Source organism: Perca fluviatilis, chromosome 16, assembly GCF_010015445.1.
Source record: "Perca fluviatilis chromosome 16, GENO_Pfluv_1.0, whole genome shotgun sequence".
NCBI lineage: Eukaryota > Metazoa > Chordata > Actinopteri > Perciformes > Percidae > Perca > Perca fluviatilis.
Window position 1 is genome coordinate 3,764,413 of NC_053127.1, and position 13,865 is coordinate 3,778,277.

General features: G+C 42.8%; 2 protein-coding genes across 6 annotated transcripts in view; both read left to right on the forward strand.

Annotated features, from left to right (window-relative positions):
- Window positions 1-13,865, forward strand: part of LOC120543671 — a 620,163-nt gene that overhangs the window by 276,666 nt on the left and 329,632 nt on the right. The gene's annotated exons all lie outside the window — the stretch shown is intronic.
- Window positions 1-13,865, forward strand: part of nup98 (nucleoporin 98 and 96 precursor) — a 43,218-nt gene that overhangs the window by 2,328 nt on the left and 27,025 nt on the right. The window contains exons 3-14 of one of the 4 annotated variants that reach the window (XM_039776816.1): window positions 734-829; window positions 1,928-2,113; window positions 3,449-3,624; window positions 4,386-4,493; window positions 5,889-6,072; window positions 6,549-6,718; window positions 7,563-7,703; window positions 8,290-8,422; window positions 8,559-8,651; window positions 10,839-10,982; window positions 11,313-11,446; window positions 12,543-12,730. In XM_039776816.1, coding sequence (XP_039632750.1) covers window positions 734-829; window positions 1,928-2,113; window positions 3,449-3,624; window positions 4,386-4,493; window positions 5,889-6,072; window positions 6,549-6,718; window positions 7,563-7,703; window positions 8,290-8,422; window positions 8,559-8,651; window positions 10,839-10,982; window positions 11,313-11,446; window positions 12,543-12,730 — 1,753 coding nt within the window. The remainder of the gene's footprint in view (window positions 1-733; window positions 830-1,927; window positions 2,114-3,448; window positions 3,625-4,385; window positions 4,494-5,888; window positions 6,073-6,548; window positions 6,719-7,562; window positions 7,704-8,289; window positions 8,423-8,558; window positions 8,652-10,838; window positions 10,983-11,312; window positions 11,447-12,542; window positions 12,731-13,865) is intronic. The other 3 variants (XM_039776818.1, XM_039776817.1, XM_039776819.1) reach the window with 3 other exon arrangements.

The window sequence follows — 13,865 nt, forward strand, 5'->3', positions numbered from 1 at the left end:
CTCTTTTGATGACTTTTTGTAGGACTTCATGTCAACAAAAAAGCGAAAAAGTGTACAAAAATGTCGGAAAAAGCAACAAATTTACAAAAAGGTGACAAATGTCTGAGAAAGCCACAAACATGAGGAAAAAAGCTACCAAAATGTTTTAAAAAAGTGACATGCAGTAAAAAAAACACGTCAATAAACTCTATACATCTCTGGCCCTTGGTGTGATTCTCTTTTTCCAGCGTGGCCCTCTGGGAAAATGAGTTTGACACCCCTGACCTATAGGATTTAACGGTTATCCTCTAGGGAGCAGATCAGGGCCATATCATCCCTGGCTGCTGACCTGCCTCTCAGATGACCTGCTGCCCCCACGATTATGTGCTGAATTGCATCTTGCGGATACTTAACGTTACTTCCTGAAGATGTGTACAACCTACGCTCCAGAGGATATGCGGTGCAGCCATCTTACGCACACATATGAGTAGTTAAAAGCAAGTATATCTGGGCCTTTACAGACATCAGTGTAGCGGACTGATTCTATATCCTTTTTCAAAATGAATAATCTGAAAATATGTTATAAAGTCTGTAAAAAGATCTTGACACGGTTCAAGTGAACAGACTTAAGACTTTGATGTAGTCTGGTGTTAGGAAAATCCAGTCTGAGAGAATTTCAGTATTCCTGGTGACTGCTGAAGTTGGATTTTAAAACATCAGCCTGTGTTTCATATGCTCCTCTCGTGAACTGCAGACGCAGGTTTTGGGGCGACGGGAGGCTTTGGGACGACTGCGTTCGGAGCTACCGCCAACACTGGAGGACTGTTTGGTACCACACAGAATAAGCCTGGTTTGTCAGCTCTTTTGTTAACACCATGCATGTTTCTAAACTATGAATACCAACTTCTGCCTTCTAACAGGTGCTTTAGAGTCCCATCATTTTGACACAACAGGCTTAAGAACTCTGTTATATATCAGTCTATCCTGTTGCTAAACCAAAATCAGTTTGCTGCCAATAAAGATCTGGTCGCGCAATATGTGTCTTTACCAAGGCTGTTGATATGTCTTCATCTTTGCACTATATGTGTAATTGTGTATTTTACTTTCTATTTCTTCCTTTTGTGCGGATCTCCTCAGGAATGCAAAATAAATTTTAGTGTAAACAGACGAACGTCTGTCTGCAAACCTAATCATCATTTATTGGTCTTTATTCAAGCAACGAGTAGTAATTTACTCCGGTTCAAACCAAAGATTTGCGCAGAGACGAGTTGAAACTTGTGTCGATCTGCAACGTTTTAAAACCGGCCAGTTTACACCAAAGCAACCAGATGGGGTTTTAATCTCCATAGCAACAACTCTCTGTACTCCAGTTCTAACTTCTGACTTTCAGGATTGTTTTCGTAGCTGGATAAATAAAATGTTTTTGCGTCTAACCTTACAAAAGTTTTTGCTAGACCATTTTCATCAAAAAACAAACGGTAGGGTTTTTGTCCCTTTCTTCGACGTTTTTGATCCTTTTTTTTCAACTTTTTTTTTCTGGCGGCAGTTTGTTTTTAAGTGAGTAACTTTGCCTCATGAGGCAATCCTTTTTTTTTTTTTTTCTCAAACTCGACCATTTCGATCCACAGTTTGTAACTGAAATGTTCAAGTTAACTTTGCTACGCGCTGATTGGCCGATAAAACGGGTTTAACAGCCTTAATTTCTAAAACGAGCAACTTGTGATTTGACCAACTGAGTTGCAGGTGACACCATCAGCTGGCTCGTGTCGAGCTTCCGCTTTTCCCGCCAATGTTGGATTCGTATTGAATCTTTGGTATGAATTAAGCTTAACGTACTGGTCACATGTATTCATGCACAAAAATGTGCGTCGATGTATGAAAGAAAGTAGCTCCTAAAGATGTATAAATAAATACTTTGCTCTAATCTGTCCTTGTATCTTTCCTGCAGGCGGTCTGTTTGGGTCCAGTACATTCAGCCAGCCGGCAACTTCTGCCCCCACCACCGGCTTTGGTTTTAATGCAGGGACCGGCACTTCCACTGGCCTGTTTGGCAACACCGGAACGGGCACCACTGGCGGACTCTTCTCCCAGCAGAACAATGCTTTCGGTGCCAATAAGCCCACCTCGTTTGGAAGTGAGAACCCTCTGCGCTCCACTGTTGTTGGTGTACAGCTCACACCTTTTAATGGGTCTTCTCCTTATGTCATCAGATTAGATCAGTAATGACAACCTGCTTCTGAATTCGTCCAGTAGGGGCCTCAAAAACAACTGACTGTCTTAAAGGACAAATCCGGCGCAAAATGAACCTAGGGGTTAATAAGACATGTGTACCGAGTCGACCGTTCTCTGGGATCTGTTTTCATGCTAATCAAATGTGACCACTCTTAGCTCAAACCGCTAATTAGCTTATAACGCTAGTCTTCGGGGCAGAGGGTAAATTAAAAAGAAATTGCTATTTCTACACCACTAACAAAACTCACGGTAGCATGACCAAAGCATTGAGAAATTTGTAATTGTACAGACAGTTTATTTAAAAAGAGAGATTATAAAGACTAAAGCTTTCACGTATACAGGCAGGCGCCATCTTGGGAAAACAGTCACGACCAGTTGAACGACTAACTGCCTGCTTGAGCTATGTTACTGGTTACACAGCGTTTGTGGTTTGACTGATCGTACTTTACCCTCTGCCCCGACGACTAGCTTTATAAGCTAATTAGCCGTTTGTGCTAAAACTGGTAACATTCGATTAGCATGAAAACATGTCCCAGAGAACGGTCGACTCGGTACATGTGTAATTAACCCCTAGGTTCATTTTATGCCGGATTTCTGCTTTTAAGGAGAGGAGTTTGACTTTACAAAGAAATGGTTTGGTTCATTAATTGTCAAATCATAATAGATGTAATCTCAGGACACTATAGAATATGTCTAGACTACACGCTTTAATTTACAGAGACCCAACAATTCCCCCAAAAGCATTTGCCATAACGCTGCCTACACATGATGCGCGGCAAAACCGCTAGGTAGGGCGCAAAGAGGCAAAGCGTAGCGCAGGAACGTTCTGGAATTGGTTGCACCTTGAAAGGTCAGCTGCAACTAGGTCAAAGTTGAAATAATTTTAACTTTGAGCGCAGTTAACCCCCAAAATATGAAATCGATGGAATGGCCAGCGCAGAGCAGTTTTGCCACCCATCATGTGCAGGCAGCTTAAGTGCGGACAGGCAGAAACCTCAAACAGAACCTGGTAAACAGAAGTCAAAGTCAATAGCGAAAAAGATATAAATCAGTGTACAACTTAAGTAAAGCAGCATTTTCATGCCTTCAATTTGCAATTCTTTGTTATATTTAAAGTATCTACTAACAACAAAAGTGAAATAACAACCATCCAGTGCTCCAGTTCTGTTTCCAATCTGCTCAGTCCCATTGTCGTTTTTGATTTGTTTATCTTATGAAACATCTGAACGATCTGAAGAAGTCTCCCTCCCATCGTGTCCTCCAGGCTTTGGGACGAGCACCAGCAGTGGAGGACTGTTTGGGTCGACCAACACCACCTCCAACCCTTTCGGTGGAGGTGGTGTTGCTTCCCTGTTCGGAAGCTCAGGGTTCACCGCCGCTCAGCAGCAGCCAGGAACAACCGTGAAATTCAATGTGAGTACTTCAAGTGCAGCAAATGTTTCCATTAGGGCTGCACGATATCAGGAACATATGCGATAACGATATTACTTGCGATAAATAAACAGATATTGAAGTGTACTCTGTTCTGCATTTTCTGCTGCCGTTTCGTATTCTGCTGAAATACAGCAATTGCTTGTTGAATTTAAAACAAATGAAAGGAAATAATTTCCAACTTTCTTTTGTTGAACAAATTAAACATTTAATTGAACTTAAAAGGCAGCACGGAAAAAGGTGACCGTTACATTTTCAAATGCAGTCTTCTGCTGATAAATCTGAGTGTATGTTGCAGCCTTTTGCAATGTTTGTATTGTGCAGTTAATATTGCGATGACGATAAAAAAATTGATATATTGTGCAGCCCTAGTTTCCATCCTAAATTTTTTTTGATTTTTGTGTGTCATTGGTCGCTATTCTACCACAATGCAATGCTCAAAATAAATGCAGGAGCTGCTCCCAGCTGGAAAACATTAACCCTGATTGTGGTGAAACAAAACTCATATTACTATGACATTTGTTAGGAAAACCTCTAAATAATTGGCAGTTTTAATCTGAAGTTGCAGCCTGGCGCTTGTATTGTATAATTTCCTGTTAGTATAGTTATTAGTAGTAGTACACTGTACTGTAAAGATTAGTATCAAGTACATACTGTATACAGTGAGTATGAACAAAAAGGAACAGGTAAGTGATGGACAAAATAAGCATTTTGACCTTGTGAAACTTGTCAAATCCCTTCAGCCTCCAACAGGAAGTGACACAATGGTAAAAGCAGGTGTGACCACGAGCATCAACACCAAGCACCAGTGCATCACAGCCATGAAGGAATACGAGAACAAATCCCTGGAGGTGAGTTTGTGTTGCCGACGCACAAACGGGTCAGCTGCTGCTTTTAGTTTGGCTGCAACTAACGATTATTGTCATTGTCGATTTTTAAATCTGTTGACTATTTTCTCGATTTAAAAAAAACAAACAATTGTGGACAAATGTAGATCAGTGTTTCCCAAAGATGACGTCCCCAAATGTCTTGTTTTGTCCACAACTCGGATATTCATTTTATTGTCACAGATGAGTGAAGAAACGAGAAATATTCACATCTAAGACCAGAAACACACCGCACGCTAAAGTGCAGCGAAGTGCTGTAAAGCGGAGCTATGATCATTTTTGGCGAACTTGTTATTCGATCCGTCCGGCCACGCCGGCTGGGATCAGGCACGGAGCAGCCCGCACGCTGCAGAGATCATTTCGGCATCTCTTCTACTTCTTGCGTGAGAGAATGTGTCAGGTTATCGCATACAGAAAGACAACAGTCTTGACTTCTGAGCTGTCTACAGCGAGACACGCGTTAAGGCACACGGAAAGAGAGCCCGAAGGACGGACGGACACACACACACACACACACACACACACACACACACACACACACAGGAGAGTGTCGTCTCGTAGAGTGGAGAGAAGGTTCACTTTGTGACCTGCGCGGGTCACAGCCATGCGCGCAATCAGACCCAATCTACACTTAGCGACGCTTCAGCGTGCAGTGTGTTCCTCTCGTCAGAAGCTGTAATCAGAAAGTTGAAAATTGATTTTATCAAAATAGTTGGAGGATAATTACATAGTTCAAATAACCTCTTCATCTTTGCATGTCTAGCTTTTAGGGATTCTAGGGCGTTACTAACCCTATATAGGGTTAATAATTAATTAATGTAAACTAGGAATGCTAATTTAGAGGTTTCTTTTCTGACCGATCATTAACCGTTAACCTACAAGAAGGCAAAGGAGTCCCTGGCAAAGTCGCAGGAGGCTCAGACATACTTTTCATTACACATTCTGTGGACAGCTACAGACTTCCAGTCACACAGCCTTTATTTAACTTGTCTTACCGTCAACCTTGGAAAAAAAAATGTTTTTGATGCCTTTTTTCATAGTTTGATTTCGCTTTTTCCAACGTTTTTAAATTGTAAAATTTTTCTTCTACACATTTTCAGCGCTTATTTCTACGTCCCATGTTTTCTGATATAAAAAAATTTAAAACTGGACAATGTGACCCGAAGTCAACACAAGGGTTAAAGTAGAATAAACACATTTCATGGAGCAGAGGCTTGCGGAAAACCTTTTTATTTTCCTTTTCAAAGTTTAAGATTGTTGTTGGAGCAGCCTAGAACAAGATCAGTCAGGTGTAGTTTTGGTGATTAGCAGGTGAAAAGACGTCGAACCGTCTGTTGAAACTGATGTATCTCCCTGCAGGAGTTGAGGCTGGAGGACTACCAGGCGGGCAGGAAGGGTCCGACCAACCCGATGGCTGCGCCGACGGGCGGTCTGTTCGGGGCTGCCGCGCCGACGTCCAGCGCCGCCACCGGCCTGTTCGGTGCTGCCGCCCCCAACACCAGCTTCTCCTTTGGGCAGAACAAGAGCACCTTTGGTGCAGCAGGTGAGGGGTGATGACAACACAAGCTTCATCTCGCCACAGTGTTGACGTTTCCGCAGCTCAAACATCTGATGGTGACCCAACCTCTTGGGTTCTTTTAGGTGTCATAGTAATATTTTCGGTTACACTTGAAAGTATCTACATAAGAGTGACATGACAGTGTCATAAACATTAGAAACGAGTCATAAACGTTTATGACCTAACGCTTCTTTTAGTAACTGTCATTCGGTTTTTGTCATAAGTTATAGTTTGGGTTCATGTGTTCATGACTGCGTGGGGACCATGCATAATTATGAACATTGTTGTATAAAAAACACCATGTAAATATGCCAGAATTGGTAAAAAATACTACTTTTCATCTGCAGTCCCTAGGCAGGTAACGTTGGGCTAACATAAAGACAGCCAGCAGTCATACTGCACTCATTCACTGTAAATAAAAAGGTACACATAATGTTGTGATTTTTCATCCTGTTTTTCAGCACCTGCTGGCGGTTTCGGTGCATCCGCAGGCGGTCTGTTCGGTCAGCCGCAGGCTGCGCAACAAACCGGCAGCCTCTTCAAGCCGTTCGGTCAGGCCACCACCACACAGAGCACCGGCTTCTCCTTCGGCAACACCAACACGATGGGACAGGCCACCTCCAACAGCATAGTGAGAATGTTTGTTTATCTATGCAGCTTTACCATAAGTCTACATATGTAATTAGTTCATAAAAGGCTTTGAATAAACTCTGATACATTTAATTTATTTTTTTAAAGATCTTCAATTCAGAGTCGGACTCATGGATGTCTATGTTAATGTGCAGCTTGAAATTATGATAAAAAACACACTTAATATATGATTAAAGAATGTAAACTTATGCTATTAAATCCACAAACGTATAACAGGTTGGATACAAACAGAACCTCAATGTAAATACTGGGAGATTAGCCATTTTGTTTGATTGCTAGGTTTTATTTTATTTGAAATTTTTTATTGTTGGGAGGATGACCCCTTGAGATGAAGCATCTCGTTTTCAAGGGGGTCCTCAAGACATAAGACAATATACAGCACATGTACATTCACACTCGCTAAAGCTCTCACTCATCCCGTCTCGCCCACCCCACCCGCCCCACAGACTCCTTATTGAAAACAAATCCGTGTACACACACACCTTTTATATGATCAACTTGCTAATTGACAAATAAGTTTTCCTCATCTCATACAACCCACGGTGGATAATCGAAAATGTGAGGGTGTAATTAGTTATTTAAACATTGGATCTGTCCCACAGATGTCCAGTGACTAGTCTTAGTCTTGAGTTTGATAACACAGAAGTAGAACAAAAGATTAAAGTATTGGGGGACCACTAAGGTCTATATAAAAGCATCCAAAGAGCACCATGTCATGGGACCTTTTTTTTAAATGAAAAATCTCACCTTGTAACTGACTTCGTAGTCTGAGTTGTCTGAGGGTGTTTTGGATGTTGTCATACCGGTCCTCTCCTGTGATTCAGGGTCTGTTTGGGAACACGGCAACGCCGCAGACGGGTGGGTTGTTTGGCGCGGCTCAGCCGAGCACCGCCACTGGCGCCTTTGGGACGGGCACCGGGTTGTTCGGCGCCACCAACCCTGGATTCGGAGCTGTTGGCACACAGGTACAAACCAGACAAATTGTAGGATGCTTGTGGTCGAGACACAGGGTTACGCAAGTTTTAATTTCTGCCACACCTGTGTTGAACCAATCAGGAAGGTCAGCTGCCTTTCAAACTACACTCTTGAAACTTAGCACTTCTCCATGAGCAGCATATACTATGTGATACTAGTATACTATATACTATGTGATGAGTCATTGTGTAAACTGAAGGAAGTTAAGTGAACTGTATTAGCTGATTCTTTGTATGGACATTCGTACATTGGTCATATATACATTGATCAGAATTCATTTGACAGGACCCCAGTATTCACTGCACTTTATTGCACTAGATTTAAGGCACAGCAGTGCACAGGGTAATTATTCACTTCGAACTAAATCTGGGAACCTGTGCTTCTGTAAACAGAAAATGAAAGCACTTTGTTTAGGGCATACAATCCAACAATAAGTAGACTTCACGTTCTTGGATTCAGCCAGGATCAAATTATACATATTCCTAACTGAAGAACTACATTTTGTATGTGAGAGAGATATTCCAAACTGAACAAATTAACTAAATTGTGTGTGTGTGTGTGTGTGTGTGTGTGTAGAGTTTATTCGGCAATAAGACCGCCGGGTTTGGCACCACCACCACAAGCACCCCCTCCTTTGGCACAGGCACCGGGCTGTTTGGCAACAAGCCCGCCCTCACGCTGGGGACGGGAACCAACACCTCCACCTTCGGTAAGTCTGCAGGTTTTCAGGGTGGAGATATGTGACCTGTTGGTTTATAGAACATAAAGGGGAAACTTCTGTTGTAAACCAGCGCTTCATTAATAACTCATCACTGAGTAGTGTTTTTGTTTTTCGTTTGGTGCAGGTTTTGGTGCAAACCCTGCTGCCGGGAGTCTTTTTGGGAACAAGCCGGCCACCGGAGGCCTCGGGGCTGCACTGGGAACCAGCTTCGGAGCAGGTACTGGATTAACCACAACATCAGGAAGGATCAAATAATACAGGGCTAAAACCAGAGTGTGATACATAAGAAAGCTGTAGAAATAAGAAAACCATATAGCTGCATGACCCTGATAGTGCAACATAAATCAGCAACTACTTAGATAACATAATAATTGTTAAAAGTAATTTATCAAGGAGGAAATATCATCTGGGTCCAGCTTCTCAGCTGGTCTTCTATGATCATAAACTGAACATCTTTGGGTTCTGGACCTGCAGCTTCATTCTGACTTCATTCTGTGTGTTTGAGTTGCTGTACTGTGCCCTCTGTACAGACTGCTTCATAATATAGAGGTGAGAGGAAAAACAAGAGTGCCATAGAGTATCGATGGTGTTTTAAGCCCCCAACGTTGACTTCAAGGCAGCGCTGCGACTGTCTGCTTCAAGGCGTCTAACCTTAAAGCTTAAAGCTAAAAACACCAAACACCGCCATAGAGCCAGAGAGTAAAGCTAGGGCTGGGTGATACAGAGAAAATGAAATATCACAAATATTCTTGACCACACACCTCCAACCGGTACTTTTTAAAATGATTCCTAAACCGATTCTTGAAAAACTGAAATGACATCAAAGAGTCTCTTTTATAGTTTTTTTTTTTTTTTTTTTTAAATGAAAATTATTTAAATTTAACAATATATTGTTTTAAAGTACTTAAATATATAATAAGTAAATCTAAGTCGCCTAACGCACAACTACAATAATTTAACAATAAATAACAGTTACACTATTAACAAGTAACAGCAAAATAAATGTTGAGTTGGTATGCCAACTAAACCAGCTTCAAACTTTAGCAGTTCAGACCATATTTGGCTTCTCTGGCACGTGCAATGAACGGTTAATTTCCTTTTACATCAGTTTTGGTGAGCCCAGAGGGAAAATGTGGCATTTTAAAAGTAGCCTACATTTATGCTAGCTAGCTAACACTAGACTACAGAGAACGGGGGATATTTTTACCTCCGTTTCGGAGCGACGGAGGGAAAATATTTCAGTCGACACATTAAGTGGAACTGAAATGGGGAATCGAAATTTGCGTTCTAATCCGGTCCGATTCCTACCGGTTTTGTAGGAACCGGTTCTATAGTGGAACCGGGTTTCGGTACCCAACCCCACCTAGGATAAGGACAAATCTGACTTGCTAGTTGCTACGGTGAAAGGGAATGTCTAAAATGCAATCAATATTACAATGACGGAAAACTGAAGAGCTGGAAATGCTCACATTGGAGAAGCTGGAACCAGCAGAAATGTGGGAATCACCAGAGGCCTCACGATACTTATGTCACTATACAATATTATTGCGATTTTAAACATTCTTGCAATATTCTGCGATATATATTGCAATTTATTACCATTTTTCCAACTTCAAATTATGTCCCTAAAAGAAAAGTTTGTCAACATCTGTTTTATCTAAAAAGATACATTTCTCTGTTTGTTCATCTCACTTTCATTGTATTGCAGCAAAATGGTAGCCTGACAAGCCAGACCCACATCCAGATGTTGGGTCTGGGAACTCAGCATTGGTCAGGGCTCAATCCGAGGGGCGGGATGAACGGTTGTCTTTCAAATTCCCTCTGCACGCAATAAGATAGCGCTACAACCAATCAGAGCAACGAAGAAGGTAGCGAAGCTAGTTGATAGATAAAACTTTCGCCGTATCCGGTCGGCAAAACTCCGAACACATCTTCCTTTTTTAAAGAATGACAGTGCCGTTCTTTTCTCAAATAAAAGCTGAACTCAAAGTCTTCCAGAAGACCGCTGTTCCCAGCAGCAGCCATAAGCCCGCCCACCGACTATATACACGATGTGATTGGCCTGACCAAAATTAGTTTTTTCCAGCTCGCAAGCAAACGGAGAGTGCCTAGACCCCCCTGGCTGCAAAATAAATTAGCTGCCGCTAGGGTGCATCTAGATTTCTAGGCTAGCAAAATAGGGATTGTCAAGCAGACAAACTGACCAACACATATATAATAAAAGATCCATACTTGGCGTCTGTGTATCGATACAGTATTGCCACGGAAAATATTGCGATACTATGTTGCATCGTTTTTTTTTCCCCCCCACCCCTATTTACAACACCTTCAATCAAGCTTCTGCAGTTCCAGGCTGAGGACAGACAATCCTCACATGTATCAATAAAACTTTGTGTGTGTTCAGCAGTGGGCACAGGACAGTCGTCTCTGTTTGGGAATAACCAAGGTAAACTGGGTACCACACTGGGAACGATGGGAGCGTTCGGAGGGGCTGGAGGATTCAACAGCGGAGCCAGCGTGGGCTTCGGACCTCCACAGCAGCCAATCGGTGAGCAGCTGCACTCTTGTCTCTGTCTGTCTGATCCAATCAGAAACATTTAAAGGCTTCTCAGACAAAAGAAATAGACTGGGTCGAAACTGCAACCTTAATGTCACAGTGAAATGAAAAATAATTTTACCTGGCAGTATATTTACTCAATTTTCAGTTTTATTCTAAATATTTGTATTTATTTTCCTGTTTAATTTTACTATAATATCCCTGATGTGTGACTATTTTAAGACAAAACGTCTCCTTCTTGGAAAAGTGTTTTTATCAGCTTTAAACGGTCCCGGTCCAGTTGGTAATAAGTTGCTGGATTTCTTTATTTTTCTCCTCCAGCGCTCACGGATCCGAACGGGGCGGCCGCCCAGCAAGCCATGCTTCAGCAGCAGCTCAGCAATCTGGCGTACTCTCCGTACGGAGACTCGCCGCTGTTCAGAAACCCGCTGTCAGACCCCAAGAAGAAAGAGGAGGTGAGAGTGACACAACTGCAGTCTGCTGGTTCATAATTTGTACTCACTAACTGACATTTGTACATTCTTATAATCGGTCCTACCAGACTCTAGTACACTAGCCTGGTCCTCCCAGACTGTGGTACACTAGCCTGGTCCTCCCAGACTGTGGTCCATTAGCCTGGTCTTCCCAGACTGTGGTCCATTAGCCTGGTCTTCCCAGACTGTGATACACTAGCCTGGTCCTCCCAGAATCTGGTCCATTAGCCTGGTCCTCCCAGAATCTGGTCCATTAGCCTGGTCCTCCCAGACTCTGGTACATTAGCCTGGTCCTCCCAGACTCTGGTACACTAGCCTGGTCCTCCCAGACTCTGGTCCATTAGCCTGGTCCTACCAGACTCTGGTACACTAGCCTGGTCCTACCAGACTCTGGTCCACTAGCCTGGTCCTACCAGACTCTGGTACACTAGCATGGTCCTCGCAGACTCTGGTCCACTAGCCTGGTCCTACCAGACTCTGGTCCATTATCCTGGTCCTCGCAGACTCTGGTCCACTAGTCTGGTAGGACCAGACTCTGGTACTCTAGCCTGGTCCTACCAGACTCTGGTACACTAGCCTGGTCCTCCCAGACTCTGGTCCATTATCCTGGTCCTCCCAGACTGTGGTCCATTAGCCTGGTCTTCCCAGACTGTGGTCCATTAGCCTGGTCTTCCCAGACTGGTAACACTATGCACTGGTATCTGAATCATTTACTACAAGTGTTAACTTCCTTGAAGGCGGGTACTCTGTTGAAGTTTAAAACTATTGGATCTGCCCAGAGCCACTCTGGATCCGCTATAACCAATCGCTAACGTTTGGTCGTGACGTCGGCTTAGCATCGGTAGCGTTAGCCTTAGCCAACTCCTACACCACTTAGATGAAGAAGATGAGAGGATATCAAGTTGTTGTCTATTGTTTTATCAGTGCCGTTAAATTGTACGTACATGATGCAGGAGTTTTCAACTTTAAGTTATTGTAAACAAACACTGATTGGGTCTGTTGTTCTGCTAATTAAGCTGCAAAAGCACCAAAACCTTTTCTTGAAGTATCCAATCACAACTTTTCTGTTTTCTGACAGCGTCTGAAACCAACCAATCCAACGGCCCAGAAGGCTCTGACCACGCCCACCCACTACAAGCTGACCCCTCGACCTGCGACCAGAGTCCGCCCCAAAGCGCTGACGTCATCAGGGGCCTCCAAGTCGCAGCTCTTTGACGGCCTGGACGATGACGAGCCCTCGCTCACCAACGGAGCCTTCATTCCCAGGTAACCCAATCTGATCAGCGCGGCAAAACAAAAGGTTGCATCTCTTTACATCTTAAAGTGCTCATATTATGCTTTTTGGCCTTTTCCCTTTCCTTTATTGTGTTATATATCTTTTTTTGTGCACATTATAGGTTTACAAAGTGAAAAAACCCAAAGTCCACCCCAAATTGACTTAGCATCTCCAACAGAAAACACTGTTCACCAACTGCTCCAAACGGCTCTATTGTAGTCCAGCCTTTACTTCAGAGACAGACGTGGTCACTTTGTAACACACGTTATAATGCTCGCCTAGCTGCTAGCGTGGCACACCCTCATACTCTGCTTCTGACTGGCTAGTAGTCCTTACCTAGGTACTGTCAGGGCACGCCCTCATACTCTGCTTCTGACTGGCTAGTAGTCCTTACCTAGGTACTGTCAGGGCACGCCCTCATACTCTGCTTCTGACTGGCTAGTAGTCCTTACCTAGGTACTGTCAGGGCACGCCCTCATACTCTGCTTCTGACTGGCTAGTAGTCCTTACCTAGGTACTGTCAGGGCACGCCCTCATACTCTGCTTCTGACTGGCTAGTAGTCCTTACCTAGGTACTGCACATGTGTGACTCCCAACAAAGATAGAATAGAAGCTCAACACACAGGGTGAAAAGAGGAGCTGCAGCAATTTTTTTTTTTTTTTAATTAAACCATGTAAAGCTATTCTGATATAACGTCTAAATACAATTATGAACCTGAAAATGAGCATAATATGAGCACTTTAAATCAAATGTGACTAAGGTATGACAGTGTTGTGGAAAAAGTACAAACACTGCTAAGTTACCTTCTATGCAAAGCTACAGGAGCACACCTATGACTTGTGTGGTAAAATTGTGGCTCTTTTTGAAAACTATTCTAACCACTGTTCCTACTGTGGCAAGTTTAGAAACTTTGACAAATATAACTATAAAATGAACGGTTGTTTTGCTGCATTTCATCTTTACTAGTTAACAGTTGGCTATAAAAAATATAATTTACTGTGCTGCTCAAAGGCTACCACCAGCAGCTACCGGCAACTTTTAAGGTGGAATGTTTTCTTGCCTGTTACTCAACTAGGGATATCACAATTTTAAATGTAAAATCGATTGAAATGATCTTTCGATTT